The sequence below is a fragment of the Podarcis melisellensis genome, assembly GCF_964234715.1.
Source record: "Podarcis melisellensis genome assembly, chromosome: 18".
In the NCBI taxonomy this organism is placed as follows: Eukaryota; Metazoa; Chordata; class Lepidosauria; order Squamata; family Lacertidae; genus Podarcis; species Podarcis melisellensis.
In genome coordinates, this window is record NC_138536.1 from 80,845 (window position 1) to 103,509 (window position 22,665).

At 50.1% G+C, this 22,665-nt stretch overlaps 2 protein-coding genes across 3 annotated transcripts; one reads left to right on the forward strand and one right to left on the reverse strand.

Annotated features, from left to right (window-relative positions):
• The first annotated feature begins 679 nt into the window (after positions 1–679).
• Positions 680–8,191, forward strand: LOC309360923 (retinal homeobox protein Rx1). The gene is made up of 3 exons (XM_081895911.1): positions 680–786; positions 6,066–6,321; positions 7,231–8,191. The coding sequence occupies exons 2-3, from the start codon at positions 6,079–6,081 to the stop codon at positions 7,672–7,674; spliced, it is 687 nt and encodes a 228-aa protein (XP_081752037.1). The 5' UTR covers positions 680–786; positions 6,066–6,078; the 3' UTR covers positions 7,675–8,191.
• Positions 8,192–12,230: 4,039 nt separating this feature from the next.
• REEP6 (receptor accessory protein 6) lies at positions 12,231–21,275 on the reverse strand. 2 transcript variants are annotated; one of them, XM_081896070.1, is made up of 6 exons: positions 21,141–21,275; positions 17,176–17,269; positions 16,172–16,310; positions 15,183–15,351; positions 14,744–14,817; positions 12,231–13,445 (listed from the first exon to the last, which is right to left on the reverse strand). In XM_081896070.1, the coding sequence occupies exons 1-5, from the start codon at positions 21,253–21,255 to the stop codon at positions 14,792–14,794; spliced, it is 543 nt and encodes a 180-aa protein (XP_081752196.1). In that variant the 5' UTR covers positions 21,256–21,275; the 3' UTR covers positions 12,231–13,445; positions 14,744–14,791. The 2 variants fall into 2 exon arrangements, with proteins under 2 accessions (XP_081752196.1, XP_081752195.1); XM_081896069.1 differs by lacking the exon at positions 14,744–14,817.
• Between the last annotated feature and the right edge of the window lie 1,390 nt (positions 21,276–22,665).

Sequence of the window (22,665 nt, forward strand, 5' to 3'; positions counted from 1 at the left end):
CATTAGGGCTGCTGAACCTCCTGCCCGATTGTGCCCAGGCTCCATTAGTGGCACTACGCCAAGGGCCACATTCAGCTTTGCACCTGACCCCCCAAAGCGTCCTTGTTGTGCTTCCAGGCTCTGCCACGCCAGTTCACACATCCCTTGGCTGCCGTGCAAGGAGTCCAAGTTAGGAAGTTGCCCCCCCCCCCCGGCCCTGGGATCCATCCCTTCAGCCTGCTGCCCAAAGACAAAGGCCATTGTTTCCGGAAACCCTCCCTCCATTTCTGTGGTGCCCCTTCTTTTCTTCTCTCTGTGTCTAATCATTCTTTCCCTCTCCTGTAATGAGGGGATTAGGAGGGGAAACTGCAGCGGGGGGCTTTTGTGTGGAAGACAATCCAAGTGGGGAGGGGGGGCGCCGCTTGGCCCTCGGTGTCCCCTCCGCCCCGCCAGCCGCCCCCAGCCCAGCCCAGCCCAGTGGCTGAACCAAGGGGACACTTAGAGCAATTACTTAGCCAGAAAGTAACTGTCAATCATTCTTAAAGGGGAAGGCCTCCAATTAATAACCTCGTCCTAATCCGCTGGACTCATTTCCAATCTGCAAGGGTCCAGTGACATCTGCAAGACTAAATAAAGAATCTCCTTGGGGCTTTAGGCGAGGTGGGCTCCGTGACAGCTAAGGCGACCACTGAGCATCTTGGCTGCCAAGCGAGAAGATTGTGAGCGAGTTAGCCGCTTGTTTGGCTTCCTGAAGGGGACCGTCAAAGTTAAATACTTCTGAGCAAATCCAAGTAGGGCCGGGAGCAGGTAACAGAGCCTTCGTAACCATCTTTATTTTCTCTTGTTTCCTTTCAATATTATTATATCCATCGCTTGTTAATGTTGCTGCCCTGGGGGATTTTGCCGAAGATTCATACCAAATCCTGACAGAAAATTGAGACAAGTAGATTGTTTTCCTCTCCGTTCCAGAGAGTGCTAGAGGTTTGCTGTGACTCCCAACCCCTGGAGCAGGGGCTGCAAATATAGAGGATAATTGCTTTTTTTTATTTTAACAATTTGAAAGGGAGGAAGGAGAGCATAGCAGTCAGTTGCAAAGGGGCCCAACCTTAACCCCCTCGACCCCACCTAAATAAAATTGCCACTGAAATCACAGAATCCCAACATAGATGTGAACAATAATACAAATTAAGGTCATCAATAGGCAGTTCAAGCTGATCAGCTGAAGCAAGAATATAACACCCAGCCCCAGTTGACCTGATATCTACATTCCAGCAAGTGTCTCTCTCCTTCCCAGGAGGGCTGGCTTCCTTGAATTCTACAGCTGGGGACTTTTATTACTTTCCTCCCAATATTAGACCATATTAGGAGGGCATGGGGAATCCGCCCCCCAATATTCCCCCCTTGCCACAAGTGGGCCCAGCAAAATGCCCTTTCTGCCCCCCCCCATCCCCTTTCCAGTCGCTGTAACATTTCCGGAAAGCAAAAGTGTCTTTTAAGAATAAATCAACATTCGGATAGCAACTAAATCCCCAAGAGATTGTGCGTCTCGGCGATGCTTTTCCTTTCAATCTTCGAGCTTAAGAACTTAAAGCCAAAAAGGAAAAAAAAAACCTGCTGTGGATAAGGTGGAGTTGATTGTTTCAAAAAGAAAAAAAGATATGAGGGGGTAAAGACATACTGAGCCTGGCTAGGACAATCGGGCAGGAAAAAGTGGACAAATAAACTCTCTATTTTTCTAACTACATAAATTTTAGCGAAGGCCTTTTGTTAAGAGTTTGAAAATAAATAAATAAATTCAGCACATCTTTTGACATCCCCTCTGCCTTCTTGAGTACTGGGAAGGCCAAGAGGCTGAACTGGGGAAGGAGGTGTTGGGCAAAGAGAGCTGAAACTGACTCCGTTTCTTCTCCCAGGAAGTCACTTGTGGACTGGACCTGGGCACAAATCCTGCAGGGCGGGGGGCCACAGATGGAAATGCAAGAGGGTGTCAGAAGAATTTTGTTGGGGGGGGCGGAGAAGGGAAGATGCCTAAGAGACAAACTTTCTGTTGCAGTGTGAAATTTTGTACAGGGAGGGGGAACATCCATTAATTTCAGTTTCTCAGATTTTGCGCGGGGGGGGGGGTTGCGCCATTTCCATTCTTAAGTTTGATTCTCCAGATTTCCAGTTTGTGGCTGGGCGGAGCAAATATTGTTTCGTTTTAGGGAGTGTGACTTAGGCAGCTTTGTCTTTAAACATGAACCAAATTAGATTCCTTCCCTCTTCTAATTTTGTGTAGGGGATCCAGAGGTAGCTTGGCCTGAGGGCAGGATCCAGAGCATCGCTGAGGGTGATGGATCCAGCCCAGGGAGTGGGGAAAGGCATAGCAGACCCAACAGGGACTTCTCCTGCACAAACAACAGGGCTATACATTTATTTTTTGCAATTATGTTTATATCCCACCCTTCCTTCCTAAGGAGCGGGGTCAGGCGGGGGGGGGGGGGACAGTGATCAAGCAGTCTTTAAGAGAATTGCAAAAAGCAATTCTGATGAAGATGCAGATTGGGAAGATCTCTACTTCAAAGGCTTGTTGCAAGAGGAGGTGCCCAAAGACATTTAAGGGAAAGGGAATTCCAAAGGGCCTACATTGTGCAGAAGGAGACTCCTGAAAAGGTGGCATCACCTACAGAGTAAATGGGACTATAGCGGGGGAGACAGCCTGTCAGGTCTCCTGATCCCACACCCTATAGGGCCTTTTACACCTTGAACTTAGCCCAGGAGGTCGCTAAGTGGCAGCTGGTGAGAGCGACACTTGCGGGTTGCACAGGAGAATTTCCTGTTGGATCAGGGCCCATGCAAATTACTCGCCACCTCCCGAAACAATATAATCCCAGGAGGCCACAAATGCTTATGCCACAATAAGGTGTGCAAGGCCAGTTTTGCAGGGAGCAAAAATGATGGCTCAGAAACACAAACACGCCCCCCAGCCTCCCCCCCCCCAAGCAGCGTTCATTTCAGGCCACTTTAGAAAAGCTTCCCCCTTCCCAAAATCATTTGCTGTGCAGCTGGGACAGTTTTCAGTCAGTGAGCCGCAATGTCATCGTAGTCAGTCTTTGGAACAGCAGGACACATGATGCTGCGGAGGGGCTCAGATGAAAAACTGGGTGACTCTTCTGCACAAACAGCTACATCCCAGCCGCACAAAGGTTCACACACACACACACCATTCTCCATCCAAGCCAGGGAGAGACAGCCTCAGAGGACGCTGCAGGGCCAGGCCAGAGAGGAAGGGGAGAGCCCTGAGGGCCCCACAGAATTATTGGAGGAGGCATTTGGCCCCTGGGACTGGGGCTTCCCATCTAGATGTGGGGAGTGGGAGATTCATGTCCCTTCCCACACTGTGACAGGAGAAGTCCCGGTGAAATCAATGCACCACTGAGCCTGCTCTTCGTACGGCACAGGGGGACCCAATCCTGCCCCCCCTTTCTCTGTATCTCAAAACTGCAATGATTGCTACTCTCCCACAACCCTCCCTCCCTCTCTCCTTGTATACCTCACCCTCCTATCACCATAATTAAGTTGGGGGAAACCGCAGAAGGGAAAGAACAATCCACAGCATCCCATTGGGAAACTGAGGCTCGAAATCCTTAACAGCTCATTCTGCCAGTGGGCAGGAACTCATTTTAAAAGGAGAACATCTCTGGCTGGCTGGAACAGGACATCGGATGGCAGGTCCCGTTTGTGTTGCTATGTAACCCTCTCCCTAACAGTTTGGGGGACATTGTTACAAGGGCACAAACTGGCAGGCTGGTCCATTCAGGTAAATGGGACATTGCCTTGCCAGCCCCCCCTTTCCTGCCTTGCAAGCCTGCCAGCTTCCTGCTGCCCCATGGGCTCAGCGTCCCCCTTGCAGAACTCAGAAGGAGGCAGGAGAAGGGGACTCCCAGTGGGAGCTTCAATCCTGACTCCCTGTCTGCAGCCCTGCAGCCCCTGTTGCCCCACAGAGTGAGAGGGACTCATGGCCACTTCCTCAGTTCCTCTTTGAAACAATTGCCTCACTCCAGGCCATGAGGTCTAGAATCTTTGCCCTTGGGGGCAGGACCATCCCTTGCTTGGAAGAAGGTTACCCTAGATGTGTGTGAGGGGGGGGGGAGGAAGTAGTGGCACGAGACAGGTGTCTCCTCGTCCGCCTGATCCAGGGATTTAGCCAGGATCAGGGCTCCTGTAGTGGAGCTTGGCAGACACAGCGTTGTGCCAACTTGGAAGGCAGCAGGCAGACCAGGAGCCTCGGCCCGCTTCCACCTGCTGGCATCCCCCTTGGACCTGACATCTCAGGAAAAGGGACAGGTATGGCTTGCTCCCCTGCCTTCTTCATTTTCTTCACCGAAAGATTTCAAACCTGAGGTACTAGCACCCCACCTCCTGCTTTTAAACAGCTGCAATCAACTTTTGGGAATAATTAAATTGCACTCAACTGTACCCGAGGCAATGAGCTGGTCTGGGATTTTACTCCCAAACTGTTGATATTTTATTGTTGTTAATTATTATCTGCAAAAGGCGCATTTTTTTTCTTTTGCCCTCTCCTTAGGGGACTAAGGATTCCCTTATTGCAGCCCTAAAGGAGGGATGGAAAGACCCTTTCCCATTTTAAATTCAGCTTTCCACATTTCTGCCACAGCTTGTAAGAGAGAAAAATTAATCCTCATGAAAATTCCCTGGCAATCTAATGCAAATTTATGCTAATAATCATATTTTGGTATGCAGTTTTTACTTAACAAACACATTTTTGAAAGAAATGTACCCTAACGTAATGTATCATTGAATGTTATTTTCATATGCATATATTCAATTTTATGCACACTTTCCTGTAATATGTTCATTTTTTAAAAAGGTTGGTTGGTTGGAGAACTGCATAAAAAATAGGGTGTTGTGGATCTCATACAGCTTTGGAAATTGCAAATTTGATAGATTCCTCTTTCAATGCATCAAATGCATCTTTAGCATAAAGTCATAGATGACATTTCAGGTTGGGGTCGGGATGCAGAAGGGAGACACATGCTCTAAGTTTCACCCTTGGCATCTCCAAGCACCATGAGGTCCTGTCAAACCAGAGCCCTGCTGCCAGTCAGTGTGGGCAACAGAGTTATGAGGACTATTTCATTTTTAGGCAAAGATCACTAGCTCAGAGCTAGAACCTTTGCTTTGCACACAGAATGTGGCGCGCATTAATGTGTTAATTGCGATTTCTCTTGGTTTCTCATTTTCCAATCTCAAGCTCAGTTCTCCTTGTTTCCACCTCAGTTTGCAAAAATATTGTTTAAAGCGAGTCTTCATGAAAATCCATCAACATTTCATGGCAAATGCATCCTAATATGCCCATTTCTGTATGCAATTCCCCCAGGCACCCACACATATTTTTGCAAAGTGATTTCTTTTGATATCACATGGGTTTTGTGGCTACAGATAGGTAGCCGTGTTGGTCTGCCATAGTCAAAACAAAAAAAATTCCTTCCAGTAGCACCTTAAAGACCAACTAAGTCAGTTCTTGGTATGAGCTTTCGTGTGAGTGTATCTGAAGAAGTGTGCATGCACACGAAAGCTCATACCAAGAACTGACTTAGTTGGTCTTTAAGGTGCTACTGGAAGGAATTTTTTTTGTTTTGACTATGGGTTTCGTGGGTTATTTTCACTAGTTTGTGAATTTCTGAGACACACTTTTAGCTCAGTGCAAACATTTTAGTACAGCTTGCTTGGCTCCTGCATTGCATTGCAAAATTTGGGTTTACTAAACCTCTTGGCTAATTGCAATCTTTCATATACAAAGCGGACTGGCCCCTGGCGGGCCCTTTAAATTTCGGCACTGGCCCTGCAGCCCCCACTGACCAGCAAAGGAGGAACCAAGCAACCCATTGCTCCTCTACCCATCTCCTCCAAGCAACCCATTGCTCCTCTACCCATCTCCTCCAAGCAACCCATCGCTCCTCTACCCATCTCCTCTCCTAATTGCCTGCCGGGGATTCCTGGCCACCGCTCTGTGACCCACTATATCTGCCCCTGAAAAGTACGCTGCTCAGAACCATCCGGAGTTCTCTGCCTTTTCTGCGCAGATCGGCGGGCGAGATGTTCCTCAGCAAGTGCGAGGGGGAGCTGGGGGAGCTGCCGAAGAGCGTGGACAGCGAGGGGACCACGCCGGAGAACCTGGACGAGGAACAGCCCAAGAAGAAGCACCGGCGGAACCGGACCACCTTCACCACCTACCAGCTGCACGAGCTGGAGAGGGCCTTCGAGAAGTCTCACTACCCGGACGTCTACAGCCGCGAGGAACTGGCCATGAAAGTCAACTTGCCAGAGGTCCGGGTTCAGGTGAGCAAGAACAACGAGGAGCTCTGGGGACAAAGCGGTGGAGCAGATGGCGCTGCCATGATGGAGTCCACCACTGGTCCATCGACAGCAGCCTCTCTCAACCGTGGGTCTCCAGGTGTTAGGGGAACTGGGTGCTTTTAATAAGGGGGCTGGGCTGTTTCTTCCTCTTCTTCTTTGACTTTATATACCACCCGGGGGTCTCGGAATGAAATCAAGATATAAAACCACAAAATGCATAATAAAAATAACATCAACCCAATAGCTTCTCCCCCCCCCAAAAAAAACACATTTTAAAAGGGCATAGGATGTAAATCAGATCAACCAAAGGCCTGGTTAAAAAGGAACGTTTTTGCCTGGCGCCTAAAAATGTATAGTGAACTTCCCTGGGAAGAGCATTCCCACAGACGGGGAGCCACTGCAGAGAAGGCCCTGTTCTTGTGTTGCCACCCTCCGCACCTCTCGAGGAGGAGGCACACGAAGGAGGGCCTCGGAAGATGATCTCAGGGTCTGGGTAGGTTTATATGGGAAGAGGCAGTCCTTGAGATATTGTGGTCCTGAGCCATTTAAGGCTTTATTGGTCAGAACCAGCACTTTGAATTGGGCTCAGAAACTAATTGGTAGCCAGTGCAGTCGGACCAGGATTGGTGCAAGCTGCTCAAACCGTCTTGCTGCGGTGAGCAACCTGGCCGCTGAATTCTGCCCGCTGAATTTGTTGCAATTATCAATGTTTATTTTTAATATATATATTGTTTTTCTGTTTTTAGCAATTCTTGTTTTTATCTGTAATGTAAGCTGCCTTGAGCGCCATCAGGGGAAAAGGCAGGGTGCCAATAAATATAGAATAACAACGATGATGGTGGTGATTATGATGCATTAGATGCTTTGAGAAGGTGCTTCTCCTTTTCGCAGGTCTGGTTCCAGAATCGGAGGGCCAAGTGGCGCCGGCAAGAGAAGATGGAGGCCAACTCCATGAAGCTCCACGATGCCCCCATGCTGTCGTTCAACAGGCCCCCCATGGCCCCCAACGTGGGGCCCATCGGCAACTCCCTCCCCTTGGACCCCTGGCTGACCTCGCCCATCTCCAGCGCCACGGCCGTCCACAGCATCCCGGGCTTCATGGGCCCCACGCAAGGCCTCCAGCCGGCCTACACAGGGCACTCCTTCCTCAACAGCCCACCCGCCATGCCCCAGAGCATGCAGCCCATGGCGCCGGCCGCCTACCAGTGCGCCACCACGTTTGTGGACAAGTACCCTCTGGAGGACGTGGACCAGCGCAGCTCCAGCATCGCTTCGCTGCGGATGAAGGCCAAGGAGCACATCCAGACCATTGACAAAACGTGGCAGCCCATTTGATGGCGGGGCAGGTGACCCACCGTGCCAAGCACTGGCCAGGAAGGGGGACAGAGGAAGGAATCGACACCGCGTGGTCTCTCGCCAGGCAGCTCTCAGCTTCTTCCATCGCGGCCAGTGACTATGACGTGGCCTCTTGGGCCCTGCAGACGCCGTTTCCGCTTCGAGCCAGCTGGGTTTACGCTGGCTAATGGCGATGGTTTTGCTGTCATAGTCGGGCGTTGCCTCGAATGAGAGAATTTGGGACTCAAATACTGAAGTTCTTGCTCTCCCCACTTTCCCTCTGACTCTGGTTGGGGCAGTGGGATTAGGAGGAGGGATTTCCCCACAGGGAATCTTCTCCTTGCATGGAGGCAGTTCCAGATGTTACAGGGATGAAGGACATCTCTCCACAGAAGTCTGGCAGTTTGGGCTCTGCCATATTCCTCTTCTAGCAGATATTTGGGGGATATTCTGAGTTGTGGATTGGACTGGTTGGATTCAGTGATTCCTGCACCCCTGGAAAGGGGATATCAAGAACAAGAAAACAGAACCAGATGCCCTTGGCAAGGCTGTGACATTGCACCAAGTCACTAGTCCTCATAGAGGGCAGGTTCAGTCTTGGAGCAACTGATTTGTATTGATTGCAGGAGAACAAAATGACTATGAACTATCCCGACTGGCACCCATCAGTCGTAAATCCCTCCAGGCCAGATGGACAGCCCCTTTGTTTCTACTCCAAAGCAGATTGCATTCCAAAGTGGGCACACCACTTTCTGTTTGCTCTGCTTTTTCTTGGGTAGACATTTCTCTCTGATGTTTGTCTCAGTGTTGCCACACTTGGTGTGATTTCTATGCAGCAGAGTTCAGCCAACAGAATGAAGGAGGGGAAAATATTTTCTTTAATAATTTCTCACTCTCTCACTTCTTTCAATCCATCTCAGCCTAGTGAGAAAGACCGGTGTCTGCTCAGTCTGCTACTCAGACGCCTTTTGCTGGTCTCAATGCGGGGCAGAGAGGTTTGTGCATGTCTTGAAACTCGCTTCCTGTACAAAGGTACCAGGGGCATCCGCTGTTCCACACATGTTGCCTTCACCCACCCCTGGGACTCTCCACTCGCAGCGAAGAAGGGAGTGAGACGCTCCTTCCCTGCCTTCAGCAACCGGTTTGCTCCCCAGGCTCACATTCCCAATCTGTCAATATGCAGTTAGCAGCACTGGTGCCGACTGGTGCTTGTTGCCCCAAAAGAACGGGAGCTGGGGGGCGGGAATTAAAGGCTGCCTCAGCCCCCTCATTTCTCATTTAAGGTGGGGTGTAGGGCTTCCCCAAAAAGTTGCACTTTGCACATGCTAACTGCTCCAATCTTTGCTCTTCTAGCAGCTCCCCACCCCCTTAGATTGCAGAGTATGGAGGGGGGGCTGTAAACATCATTAGGAGTGCGATCCCACTTAACCTTTCCCCTGTTATTAATCCTAATGAAAATTGCCCCCGTTCCGCCGGAAACATTTGCGACTGAAGAAAGGGTCTATGGCTGCAGCAAAGCATTGTGGTTGCTCCAGAAGCTGGGGACGACAAACTCAGGCCCTCCTTGACCACTGGGCATGCTGGTTGTTGCTGGGAGCAGGAAGGCTGCGGGTTCCTCATGCCTGTAAGCCCCCCACTTCTGCTGTTTCTCAGCCCGGCCCTTGCCGAGTCTCCGTCCTTCCTCTCTCACCTCGTCTCCCCTTCACCGGGTGGGGGGGGCGTCAGACCCGATTCCATATTGCACGCCTGGCTGCCCCCCAACAAAAGGGGCCTGGCCAGGGCCGCTTCTCCCCAGCCCCACCGACCCCCACGGGCCACTATTGTTGTCTTGCAACAGATGCGAGACTGGGGGGTGCCCCACGGCGTGCGCTCGTTAGGGGGAATCTGCTCACCCATCACTCTGCCGGAGTTTCCCAGGTGGGGCAGGGACGCCCCTCCGCCCCAGCCAGCCAGGCTGTCACACCAAACAGGTTGCGACTTTCCTTGCAAAGGGCTCCCACTTCTGAATGCCGGTGGCTGGGAACCTGGGGCTGGGAGAGTGCTCCTGGGCTCAGATCCTTCTGGCAGGGATCCGGCAGGGATCTGGTGGACCACGGGGAGAGCAGGATACTGGGCTGGATGGGCCACAGGCTCTGGTGACGTGTTCTGAAGGCCCGGAGGAAGCTGCCCAGCTCCCCTGTCCCTTGTGGGAGGGGGCAGCAGCCGACTGTGGACCTGCCTCACTCGAAGAGAGCAGCTGGATCAGGCCCAAGTCCCACCTGGACCCGCTTTGCACCAGGTGCCCCAATGGGGAGCAGACCAGCAGGGTCCCAGCAGGGGATGGGGCCGGAAAGCCGTGCGGCGAAACAGGGCTGGGTCTGCAGCCAGTGCTTAGGGGTGGGGGCTGCCTGGGATCCAGGGTGGCGAGGGGGGGCTATAGATACACCACCCACCTGTGAGGCGTAAAAGAGGCAGAGACTGAGAAGTAGGAGGCTCTCAGCGGCTTCCAGAGGGAGACACACTTCTGAGAACAGCTGCTGAAACTGCCGGGGGGGGGGGAGAGAGTTTTCCTGCTTCCTGGTTTCCCATTGGGTCATTTGGAGTAGAAGGGGCCTTGCCTAAACCAGCGGTATCATTTTGATCATTTATTGAATTGATATACCGCCCTATACCTGGGGGTCTCAGGGCGGCTCACAGAATAAAAGCAAGATATAAAACCACAAAATACCTAATAAAGCTAAAAAGAACAACCCAATAGCCCCCCCCCAAAAAAAACCACATTTTAAAAGGGCATAGGATGTAAATCGGATCAACCAAAGGGAATGTTTTTGCCTGGCGCCTGAAGGTGTATAATGAAGGGGCCAGGCAAACTTCCCTGGGGAGAGCATTCCGCAGATGGGGAGCCACTGCAGAGAAGGCCCCGTTCTCGTGTTGCCACCATCGGGACCTCTCGAAGAGGAGACACACGAAGGAGGGCCTCAGAAGATGGTCTCAGGGTCCGGGTGGGGCTCTTCTTATGGACTTTATAATAAAAAAGTTCTGTGACCAACATATCTACTTGCAGTTGCCTGCCTTCCCAGTAACACCACCGTGACAAAAATCATTTCCTCGATTTCCTGAAAGGCTGGTAGTTCTCCCTGGCCCCGTTAGATGACAAGACAATTAAATGGCACAGCAATTCAATGCCCTCTCCTTCCGCCCTTTGCCACACCCTGTCCAGGCTGGCCAGCAAGGTAGCTCTTCCCTTCCCCGGTTGCTGTGGGATACGTGCCTGGGAAGCGGGGGCAGAAGAGAGGAACCCCCGCCCACCCCAGCGGCACTAATGGGGTTTGATTGCTGACAGCAAGAGCGGGCTCCCGGGTTCGGCATGAAAAGGGGGTGGGAGGGCCTTTGTACATCTGGCGCCAGAGTCCAGCCTGTCAAGACCTCGTCAAAAGAGACGGCTCGGTGGCGTGTCCCCTCAACAGCTGGCCCTTCCCCAATTAACGGCACCTTAATTAGGTCACGGCTTTGCTTGGGCCAGGCCCAGACTCAGGAGTTTGGGAAGCAGCCTGCACTCCTTCAGGGCTGGAACCTCTGGCACACCTTTTCTTTTTCCAGGGGGGGGGGCAGATTGAAACAGGCTCTATATTTCAGGGCAGGGGGGCCGTTTTGCATGCAGGAGGTCCCTGGGTCCAAAATGGGCTGGGAAAAACTAATAAATAATAATAATTTTATTTATTCATTCATACTGCTCTCATCTGGCTGGGTTTCCCCAGCCACTCTGGGTGACTCCCATCAAAATATTACAAATTCAATCAAACATTAAAAACTTCCCTAAACAGGGCTGCCTTCAGATGTCTTCTAAAAGTCTGATAGTTGTGATCTGATTGACATCTGATTGGAGGGCATTCGACAGGGCGGGAGCCACCACCTAGCAGGTCCTCTGTAACCTCACTTCTCGCAGGGAGGGAGGCCCTCGGAGACGGACCCCGGTATCCGGGCTGAATGATGGGGGTGGAGACGCTCCTTCAGGTATCTTGTCTGAAACCTTGGAGGGGTTGTGGCCTGTCAGCGCAGAGCAGGAATGGCCGGGTTGGGGGGAGTGAGAGAAGCAGCTCAGGGTCCCAGTGCAGCTGAGACAAGCCTATCTGAGCCTCAGCAGTTGCCGTGGGCGCAAGTCTTGCCTGGCAGGCTGCATTTCAGTCACACAAGAGTTGAATGGTTCTACACACAGACACAGAAACAAGCACGCAAGATGGAGCAGACTGCTCAGAACACCTTCCCATTGTGGAAAAGCGGAGGCGGGTGCAATGCCCAACCATTGCTTCTTCCACCACACCTGCACTCAGCCGTGGCAGCCAGAGGTCCCTCCGGAGACAGCTAAGCCAGTCATTGCAGGAATCACACCTGTGTGGCCCGTCCCCCCGCCCAATATCCACAGCCGCATTGCAATATGCATTCAGTGATTTGTAGAGAGATTTCCATAATGTCGTTTTGCTTTCTATAATCCTAAGTGATTGTACAGAACCGAAAAGTGTGCCAAATGACTTGGCAAGCATCTATCTCTTAAAAAATAAAAAGCAGCCAGACACAAATGGGGGGAGAACACTGGATCACTCCAACTTTATCAGCAGAAAGTACAAAGCTCGCAATCTCTCAAGTTCACCACGTAGAAAATCGCCAGGAGTGTTGCGCAGGTGTTTCAGGGCGATTTGTTTTCTTGGCAGATCTTCCTGGGACTGAAGTTCAGAGCAAGAAACGAGAGTCGTACCAACTTGAGAGTTTCTGGAATTTGTCAGGGCCTGTTTCCCATCACTGCTCCCACCCACCTCATCCCACCAGCGACACATTAAGGAAGTAGCAGCTTAGGATTGTCTGAAGAACCCATTAAGCTCGCCATCGATACTGGAGGTCGAACATTGGCTTTTATTTGCAAGTCTTGGCATTTTCCCAAGCTGTGTATTAAGAAGATGGAGAGGACACCAGGCCTTGCACTGCTTTTTTAATGCACTGCAAGATGTGAGCTCAGGACTCAAATGTAGAGGAGGACAAGAGACGCATTTAGGATGCTATCGTGGTGGGGGGGGGGATCAAATCTGGATTGCTAGGTGCTGCTTCCCCATGTAGACCCAAACCAGAAGGCCAAGACCCCCAAAGCTCCAGATGAAAGAGCCCACCTTTTTGTGGTTACAGGTTTTCACACACAGATCTGCATCCAGGCCGTACTAGGAAGTAGGGAAGCTGTTAACCAGCTGGTTCCTGGCATCTGCTCTCCCAAAGCTCAGAAGCAGCAGCCTCTAAAAGCTTTTTTTGCACAGCCTGAGATCCAAATGGGGGGGGGCAGCCTCGTCAGGTCTCTCTCCACCCAAGAATAGCCAACTGCAATTGCCAGGGAGACTATTCAGAGATGGAAGGATCTCTTTGCTCTGGAACTGATCACACGTTGTGGGACCAAAGAAATAAGAAGGTGGTTGGAGTGTCAGATGGGGATTAATCCAGGCAACCTCTGAAGTCACAGCACCCTCTGCTGGAGTTCAGAAAGGAAACAAGGATATCTTGGGGCGCTCAGGGAACAGGCAATCTAATCACATTGGTGGCACTGCCACACATTTCCAGAATTTGGTGGCGGCAAGGAGGGAGGGGAGCCAAAGGAATTATATTTTCGTAGATGCGCAGAAAAAACCCCAAAGTCTTTCCCAAACTTCCAGGGATATTCCAGAATGTGGGCATCTTTTCTTTTGCTTGGAAGTTTAAAAGGTCTGTTCCTCAGTCCTCTGTCCGTAGGGCTGTTCTCATGGCTTCTTTGGAGGCTGAAAATAAACCGAGAGAAAAGGGCGTCTCATGAGAGCAAGACAACAAGGGACTGTTTTATGTCCTTAAGCTCAGATCTCCCCGTTCCAAGAAGACCTTGTGGGTTCCTTTAAAACCTTCCTTGAAAGTTCACATGCAGGTTTGTAGGTAATTTTGTCCAATACATGCATTTTTGCCAACCGTTTCCCCTAATGTAGTCCTAGGCATTACCATATTGGCCTGAATAGAAGCCGCACTTTCCCCCAAATTCCGAGTGCAGCTTAAATTTGCAACCTTACAAAAATGGGCTTTTAGGATATCGCTGTCGGATTTTCTTCTACATTTGTCATTCACTTGTGTGCGTGCCTGTGGAATTTTAAGGGAGTGTCTTATATTTGGGTATTGTCTTTCTTTCTTTTGTTGAATTTTAATGGTGTGGCTGTCTCATGCAGAGTCAGACCCTGGTCCATAAAGCTCAGTATCGTCTGACAGCAGCTCTCCAGGAATCCAGAAAGGGCTTCTCTCCTAGCCCTCTGGATGTGGCAAATGTTCTCCCTCGGAGCCACAGATATTCCCCATAAAATATCCACTGGAATCAGAGCAAGAGGTTTCACTGCCAACCAAGAGCAGGCAAAGAGCTGAGATTTTCTGCAGCGGGGAGACTTAAAAATAGCCTCTTTCCCCACCAGGAAATCCCAGCCTCCAGCTCTTGCTGGCAGCCAAGAGCTCCACCATCCTCTAATCCACTTTGTGCAAAGGTGGAGAGATGGGCTAAGCCACATCTAAACTTAGCTGGCAGCTGGGGAGCCCATTTCCCTGTCACCAGGTAGCGGTGGAATCTGGATTTATCTTTGGAGACAGGAGCACGTGATCCCCATTGCAGAGGAAAGTGAGTGGCATATTACGCTCATCAAGCCGATCTGGGAGTAGGAAAACTATTGCTGACATTTATTAATAAGAAATAAAAAGGAAAGTTAATTATATTGGGGTCAGAAGATTGGGAAAAGATCGCCTAATCGAAAATAGATCTGTTGGGTTTCATTCTAGAGTCTTTTATGTAACTGAGAGATGGAAAATCACAAGTCATTTTTATTTCTCTTCTCTTCCTTGGGTCTTTTTCTTTTCTCCTCTCTCTTTGCTGTAGTTTTTATTTAGATTGGTTTCTCTTATTTTGTTGCATTGTGGACAGAAAGCTTTAAGGAAATCTTAATAAACGCTCATCGTATCTTCCCTGCCTTGAGCCCCTTAAAAGCCACTTGAGAGACATGGTTTCTTGACCGATGACGGCTGATGTTGTCCTTTGGGGAGGGTGACCTACTCGCGAGTAAAGACGGTGGTGGAAAGCTGCCTGGCGCACAGGTGGAGGTCAGCTGTCAGCCAGAGATTGCAGAACTAAGAAGACAAAAGACGGGGAAGAGAGCAGAGCGAATGAAAAGGTGCAGAAGAAAGAGCGAGAGATTGCGAAAGAAAAAGGAGGCCAGGCCTTTGACTGCTTACACACAAGAGCAGAGTGACAAATTTCCAGGATGGTTGCTTTTCAGAGTTTGCCCAGAACAGCTTTTACGCCCTGGGAATATTTCAAACCCTTAAAGGCACGGCTGCAGCTCAGCTGCCGTCATTCATCTTGCCTGTTTAAAAGGCTTTCAGGGCTGTCGTTTTTTCAAAAGGGCCAAACCCTCTCTCTCTAAGCAGCTTCCGGAATTCAAACACGATGCAACCCCAGATATCAAATGCATAGCCATAATTGACACAATTACCTTCCCTGGAGACGGTGGACGCGACGTGAGCGGCTCGGCCGCCGAGGTCGCTGAGGACGCTGTCGACGGTCTGGTGGTGCTTCAGAAACCAGGGGCGGATGACGTTGCAGTAGAGGACCTGGGAGCCGTTCCACGAGACGGGAGCCATGCACCACAGCAGGAAGAGACACTGCGGGGCGGGAGGAAAGAGGGCAGCTCAGCATCAAAAAGAAGGGCGCTGCAACAAGGGGGCGCAGCGCATCACCACCAGCCACAGGCGTGCATTTGGAGGGGCCCAGCCACATATACACTTTCCCAGGATACTCCATTCCCATTCCCACTGCTTTACCTGGGAACGTGGGCATCCGAGATGATATTATTATTATTATTATTCCCCGACCATCTGGCCGGCCTCCCCAGCCACTCTGGGCAGCTCCCAACAGGATATTGAAAACACAATAAAACACCAAACATTAAAAACTTCCCTAACAAGGCTCTGTGTGTGTGTGTGTGTGTGTGTGTGTGTGTGTGACCCACCCTTAAACGGCTCAGGATCGCACCAGTGTTAGAAACCCAAATGGCACTTGTCAGAGCCAGCCCTCACAGAGCCCCTGACAGCACTTTAATTTTTTTGTTTGTTATATCTGCTACTGTAAAAAAACCAGCAACCTTCAAAGCAATTTGCAAAAAGACAAATAAGGAAAATTGGGGAAAATTTACAGCTGTAAATTTTTCCCAGTTTATCTTTCTGCAAACTGCTTTGAGGGTTTTGGGGTTTTTTTACAGTCAAGTAGCAGATAAATCTTATGATAAATAATTGCTCTTCAATTTTAGACATTTAAGTGGTTTGTGTGCATATGTTTGTACTGTATATGTGTTTGTATCTCTATCCTGCTGTTCTTAAAAAAGAAATCAAAGTGATGTGCAATAACCATATATAACTTTGATTTATTTTTTATTTTTTTAAGAACAGCAGGATACAGATACTTTTAAAAAATGAACGACGTTACCTTGCCGGCATAATAAAAGGGAAACCAGTAAAGGAAGGTGTCCGAGAAGAACTCCGCCACGCTGAAGAGCCCATAGACGACCCAGTAGGTCAGCCATGTCGTGTCGTCGTCCTTCGTGGAGCTCTCAATGGCTTTGATGCTGAAAAGAACGGCAAGGAGAACGTCCCTCGTTTATGCAGCACTTTGGGTCCACCCCAGGAACCCCCATCCCTTCTGGTCCCAACCACGTTCACCCGCAAGACGCAGCTAGGGGCCGGAGGGCTGGGCGACTGAGCCAAGGGGAGCCTTTCAGAGCTGGAAGGGTCCTCAAGAGACGGCTTCCTTATCATCTTCTAAACATGCCCAGCTCTTCCAACGGCTCTTCTTCAGGTTTCTAAGGCCTGCTTCTCCTCTCCTGAACACCCCTTTTTGGCAATGCCCTTCTGCAACGGTGGAGCCCAGATGCAGCGTAGAACAGAACACAATCAATCATCCTGGCGATCTGGACTCTCAGCTTCTATGAATTCATCTCCAGCAAGCGAGCCAAGCTGCATGTTGCCATCTCCGCACTATACTTCTAAAGTACAGCCCCACTTCAACAGTCATGGCTTCCCCAAAATAATCCTGAGAACTGGACCTTGTTAAGGATGCTGAGTGTTGTTCGGAGACCCCCTACTGCTCCTACAACTGGGAAGAGGGATTGACGGCTAAAAACTCTGGGAATTGTAGCTCCATGAGAAAAATAGGGGTCTCCTGGGAACTCCCAGCCCAACTCCGAGGATTTTCAGGGCTGCCACGACTCTTGAGGTGGTCTGGGACTGCTTTGGGTGTCAGGTGCAGGGGGGCCTCACTCTGCACCTCAATATTGGTTGCTGCTTTGGGGCAGCAGCTCTGCAGAACAGCGCCAGCGCCAGCCAGCAAAAGTACGCCCAGAGAGGGAGGGAGGGAGGGAGGGAGGGAGGGAGGGAGGGAGGGAGGGAGGGAGACGAGAAGATGAGCGGCAGGCTCTCAAGATGGGTACTCACGAGACATAAGCAGGGTAGACAAAACCGATGAGATTGCAGAGCAACGAGGCGCCATAGCCAAACATCAGGTAGAGTCCCAGAAAGGCAATTACACCTAAATGGAGGAAAGCCATACTCAGAGCCTGGCAAGTTCATTTTACAAAAGGAATTCGTTCCACTCCAATATTTCCTAGAAAGGAATTAATTCCCCTTCATTCTTGCCTCTTTACAAAAAGTATTTGTATTATGTTCCGTTCATGTTATGTCCAGTTCTGTTCCTGAACTCTAGAAGCGTCCGGCACCCACAACAGTCTAATCCGCCCTTTATTCACACTTATGAGGATATAATCTTTATTAATAATTGGGGAAGAACCACAGCATCTGCCTTGGGCGCAGGCGGTCCTGGGTTCCGGTCCCAGCACCTCCAGGCCAAGGTGGGAGCCGCTGCCTCGGTCCCTTTCGAAAAGGGGAAGGAGGGCAAAGCAACACATGCAGAAGAAAACAAAGGAGCTTAATAAACATGCTATGTTATGACCATTATCGTAATGTTCCGTGAAGGCCAGGAATTCGGCGGCTGCTGCTCACTTTTTCACTGGGCGACTCCAAGTAAGGCAGCCCTCCCTGTTTCTCTTTAAATCAGCCCCCTCTCCCTAACCAGGAGCACTGGCTCTCTCTTTCTCAGCTGGAGGCTCAGGGCAGGTGAGGCTCGCCTGGTCGTCAGGACCAGATGCTGCAACAAGCAGGCAAGGCATAAAAGGAAGCAGAGGGGCTGCTGTGGGGCTTGGCTTGGAGTTTGTCTCTGGAGTGTGTCTCCCGACTGCTGGACTTTGGCTACATGGATTGACCCTCCGACGGTGTTTCCCGACTGCTGCACTTTGGACTTGACATACAGTCGATGCCAGCAGGACTGGGCGCCAGGTAAGCTGGGGGTTCAGGACTGCTTTGCCCTCTGCCTGTTTTAAACTTTGCTGGGGGGCTTTCTCCTGCTGGAGAGGGTAGAACGGCCCATGTTTTGAATGCAGGTGTCCTGTTGTTTCTTTTGATAACTAACCCACACATACATGGGTCGCAGATCTTCATTCTCCTACAAAAATTGCACCTCTTTGGCCTCCTCCTGCCTCTGTACAAGAAGCCTCTATTGGGCCAGAATGACTAATATTAATAATAAAGCAACCATAAAACCATTTTTAGAAAGTAAACAATGAAGCTAAATAGAAGAGCAAATAAAAGCCATTCAGTTTGTAGTGGCAAGGAGCTTAAAATATTTTAAACCAAAAGCCAGCGACTCTCCATGGCAGAAGAAGAGCCAGGAACAGGCAGCTGAAATGCTGAGAATTTATTTGTTCCTTTCACTTGCTTAGAATGTATGGGGAAAAGAGAATGCAATAAAATAAAGGGGGGGCACACTTAGCACACCACCACCAGGGCTACATACACACTACACATTTACAGCACATCCCCCCTTCCTCTAAAGAATCATGGGAACTGTAGTTTATCCCTCAGAAAACTACAATTCCCAACATGCTTTTTTAAAAAAGCCCAGAGTTCCCAGGATTCTCTTTCTGCTGGAGGCAACAAGCTTTAAATGTATAGCGTGTGTTTGTGTGCAGCCATAATCCACCTGATGAGGCTGTTTCCAAACCGGGGCCAGAACAGGCCACTTTCCTCCCACAATCGCAATGGCTGCAGGCTTCTGTAAAGTCTCCATTTACGAAACGGCCCTGCACAAACCCCCGCCATTGCAACAGGACTCTGCTCTGTGACAAACCTGATATTCCGGTTTAAGATTCTCCCGTTCCCCCCCCTGGCTATTCCTCAGTCGTGAGCGGCAAGAACCGTTTGGGTATCTTAGCAGAGCTTGGTCAGTTTTGAACGGGGGGGGGGGCTTGTGATTTTCCTTGCACTAATCTGGAGCTCAGGAAAAGCCCCGCCCCCAAGAACCAGGGGGTGGCATTCCTGGGCAGAGCAGTGGGCCACCTGACCCCCAGATGGGGCCATGATCCCTGGCAGAGCAAGTGCATCTTGGGGGGGGGGGTGATGCTGGATCCAGCTCTGCGGCTAAAGGCACCTGTGTCCTCAGGGACTAAATAAAATTTAATGCATTTTTGGAAAGTGTCCAAAAGATTGTCCATGCGCTAATTTGGACAGATCTGGGACTTCTTGGGTCAGTTTTAACAAGCGATGGTGGGTGTCTGTTTAGTGCGATGTGTCAGAAAAGGAACAGAGATGCAAACAATCACACACACACTTGGCATGTATTAGACATGAAAAGGACCATTTTTATGGGTTTCTCTAGGGAAGGGAAGATTGCAAGATGCTCTGATAAAGGGATGTGGTAATTTCAGTGTGACTTGCTGTCTCATCTGCACGATATGTTTAAAGCAGTAGCGTTTCCCAAATGATTCTGGGAACTGCCGTTCCTTTGAGGGGGCTGAGAGTTGTCAAGAGACCCTTATTCCCCCAGCAGAGTTAGAATTCCCAGAGTGGCTTAACAATCAACCCCTCTTCCCGGGAAAAAGAAACAGATTCTTGGGAGGGGAATACAGGTCTCCAAACAACTCTCAGTAGGTCAGCGGCAGGGAAAGATCTCCCAAGATTTATCCCCCTGCATCACATGCTAAGGAGATTAACTTCGGCACGTGGAAGGAGCGAAAAGTCGGCTCTTGCCAATTTCGGGAGGATGGAGGGACTGCAAAACACCCCACAATATCCCCATACCTGGAAGCAACACCTGAGCCTCTGTGCTGAAAAGCTTTCTGTCGTAATTTGCAATTACAGAGTTTCTTATCGCCTCCCATTATTAAAGGTTAGAGCCAGGACTCCACCCGCCAGCTTATTCCCATGTATGCAATACTAACCTTGTGGAATTAATTACTGAATTTGGGAGATGGGGGACCCCAGTTTAAGCCATCAGTTAAAGAGCCACCTGCAGAAAGGGGGGTGGAACGTGGCAAAGGAGGGCTTTGTTTGGGGGCAGAGCAGCCTTCTCCAGGGGCTTAAACATTCATTATTGCAATATATTTCATTGCTTTATTGCCAGCTCTTTGCCCTCCAGTCCTCGTGTGGGGGCAGAGATCAGGGCGTTGCACTAGGACCTGGGAGACGGGTTTAAATCCCCACTCAGCCACAAAGTTCACTGGCTGACCTTGGGCCAGTCACTACCTACTCAGAGTAGACCTACTGAGATGCAATGACATGGCACGCTTAGGCCCACAATCCTCTACAGGACAAAACCGTCACACAGACACCCCAACACTGGCATGTTTAAGAGGGGTTGCATGATTTCATTTAAAAATGCTCTATCCCAGTTCAATATCTAACTTGAGCCTCTGGACAAGTTGTTGAGGAATTTTTGGGTTACAGAAATTACATGCCTTCTGGGGGGCCTATGATAATAGTAATTAATAGTAATAGTAATTTATTATTTATACCCCGCCCATCTGGCTGGGTTTCCTGACCACTCACCTAGGAGACAAACAACGTTTGGAAAGCAATGAACTTTAACAACAATGTCGGGGATTTTAAAAAAAAGGGGGGGAGAGAATATTAAGTACTGTATGTACTAAAAGACAGCAAGTTAAACAATATTTGAAGGACAATTGTAAACAATGAACAACACCAGCAGGGTTGATTTAAACAGACTTGAAATGTTAATGAATTTTTAAAACTTTTTTAAAATATGGGACAATTATAATAAGTGAAATGTCAATTGGAAGAGGTAGAAATGCGATGATACAGAAAGAATGATGAAAACGGGGAGGGAGGGAAGTCGATTAGCTCCTATGAGCAAAGAGATAAGAAAGAAGGATGTACTTAAATACTATAAAATGGAAATTTAATAAGAAGAAGACACCAAGTGAAACAAGCCTGCCTTCGGAGGGGGTCCCTCCCTCCCAGGCCCTTTTTCCCAGGGGTGCTTCTGAGCATGGACAGAGTCCTCCCCTTGGCGAGCCTGGCGCCTCTCCTGCGCGTCTCCCCGGGCTCACCTGCGGCCAGGTAGTCCCTCCTGACGCCCGTCTGCGCCTCCAGGCGGCCCAGCAGGTCGCCCACGAAGCCCGGCCGGCGCAGGAAGGCCTGGAAGCGGAGCTGCGCGGAGCCCATCGCGGAGGAGAAGCGCACCTGGGCGCCCGGGAGACGCGGCTGGGGCGCGGGGCCCGCCCCCTGCAGGCTGGGCCAATGGGGGGCGAGGGCGGGGCCGACAGGTGGGCGGAGGCGCGCAGGGGCGCGGAAAGGGCGCAGGGGGGGGCAAGGGAGCGCGCCTCTTCTTTGCTGCTTTGTGTAGAACCATCATATAATAATCTGGGCGCCCCGTCCGTTCTGATTTTGTTTTTGCGTTTATGTATCTTTAATCCTCCCCCGTAACTTGGATTTTCTTCCACTGGTGGGCACTGGATCTAAACGCCTAAAGACATTAGTTTGGCTTAAAAAGTCGAGAATTTATTTTGAAAGAGAAAGTTTACGCATGGCGTTTTTGTTTTAAAAATGAATTTAGAAACAAATCTCTTTTTTGCATGGCGTTTTTGTTTTTGTCTTTGGAAAATGAATTGATTTTAATTACAGATAGTGCATGCACACGAAAGCTCAGACCAAGAACTGACTTAGTTGGTCTTTAAGGTGCTACTGGAAGGAATTTTTTATTTTGTTTTGATTTTAATTGTGTGTCTTCCCCCCCCCCCCAAAAGAACATTTTTTTGCGTTGTTCTTCTGCCTCCCCTGTCGAGAGCGGGGAGGGGACGGGGGCCTGGGTTCTTTGGACCCCGCTTTGGACCCCTCCTGCTTTCCGGGTTGCTTGCGAGGAGGGAAGGGAGGCTCCTGAGCAGGTGCAGAGTTCGCTTCTCTGGGCCCAAGTTCCAAGCGAGGATGGCCTGTCGCGCAGCACCACCTGGTGGTGTTAAAATGCAGCGCCCCCTGATGCGAACTACTCCAGTTACAGATAGGTAGCCGTGTTGGTCTGCCATAGTCAAAACAAAAAAAAAATTCCTTCCAGTAGCACCTTAAAGACCAACTAAGTCAGTTCTTGGTATGAGCTTTCGTGTGCATGCACACTTCTTCAGATACACTGAAACAGAAGTTTCCAGACCCTTCTATATAGTGAGAAGGTGGGGAGGGGTATTACTCAGAAGGGGGGTGGGAATGGGTGATGGGCAGATAGCTGTGATTGCAGATAGGTAGCCGTGTTGGTCTGCCATAGTCAAAACAAAAAAAATTCCTTCCAGTAGCACCTTAAAGACCAGCTAAGTCAGTTCTTGGTATGAGCTTTCGTGTGCACACACGAAAGCTCATACCGCGAACTACTCCGTCAGGGATCAAGCCCTCCGGCCTCAATTTTAAAGGGAAAAAAGAAAACATCTTTTGCCCCCGAGCGTGGGGAACAAGTCCTGCAAGAATGCGCAGAAATGGTTGGCATCCTTCCTGGCCCTGTTTGCAGAAGCGCAGGGGGGGGTCTTCCCCCCCCCCAAAGGTCACATTGCACCATCAATATTTTGGGGGGAGGCTGAGGGGGATGAGAAA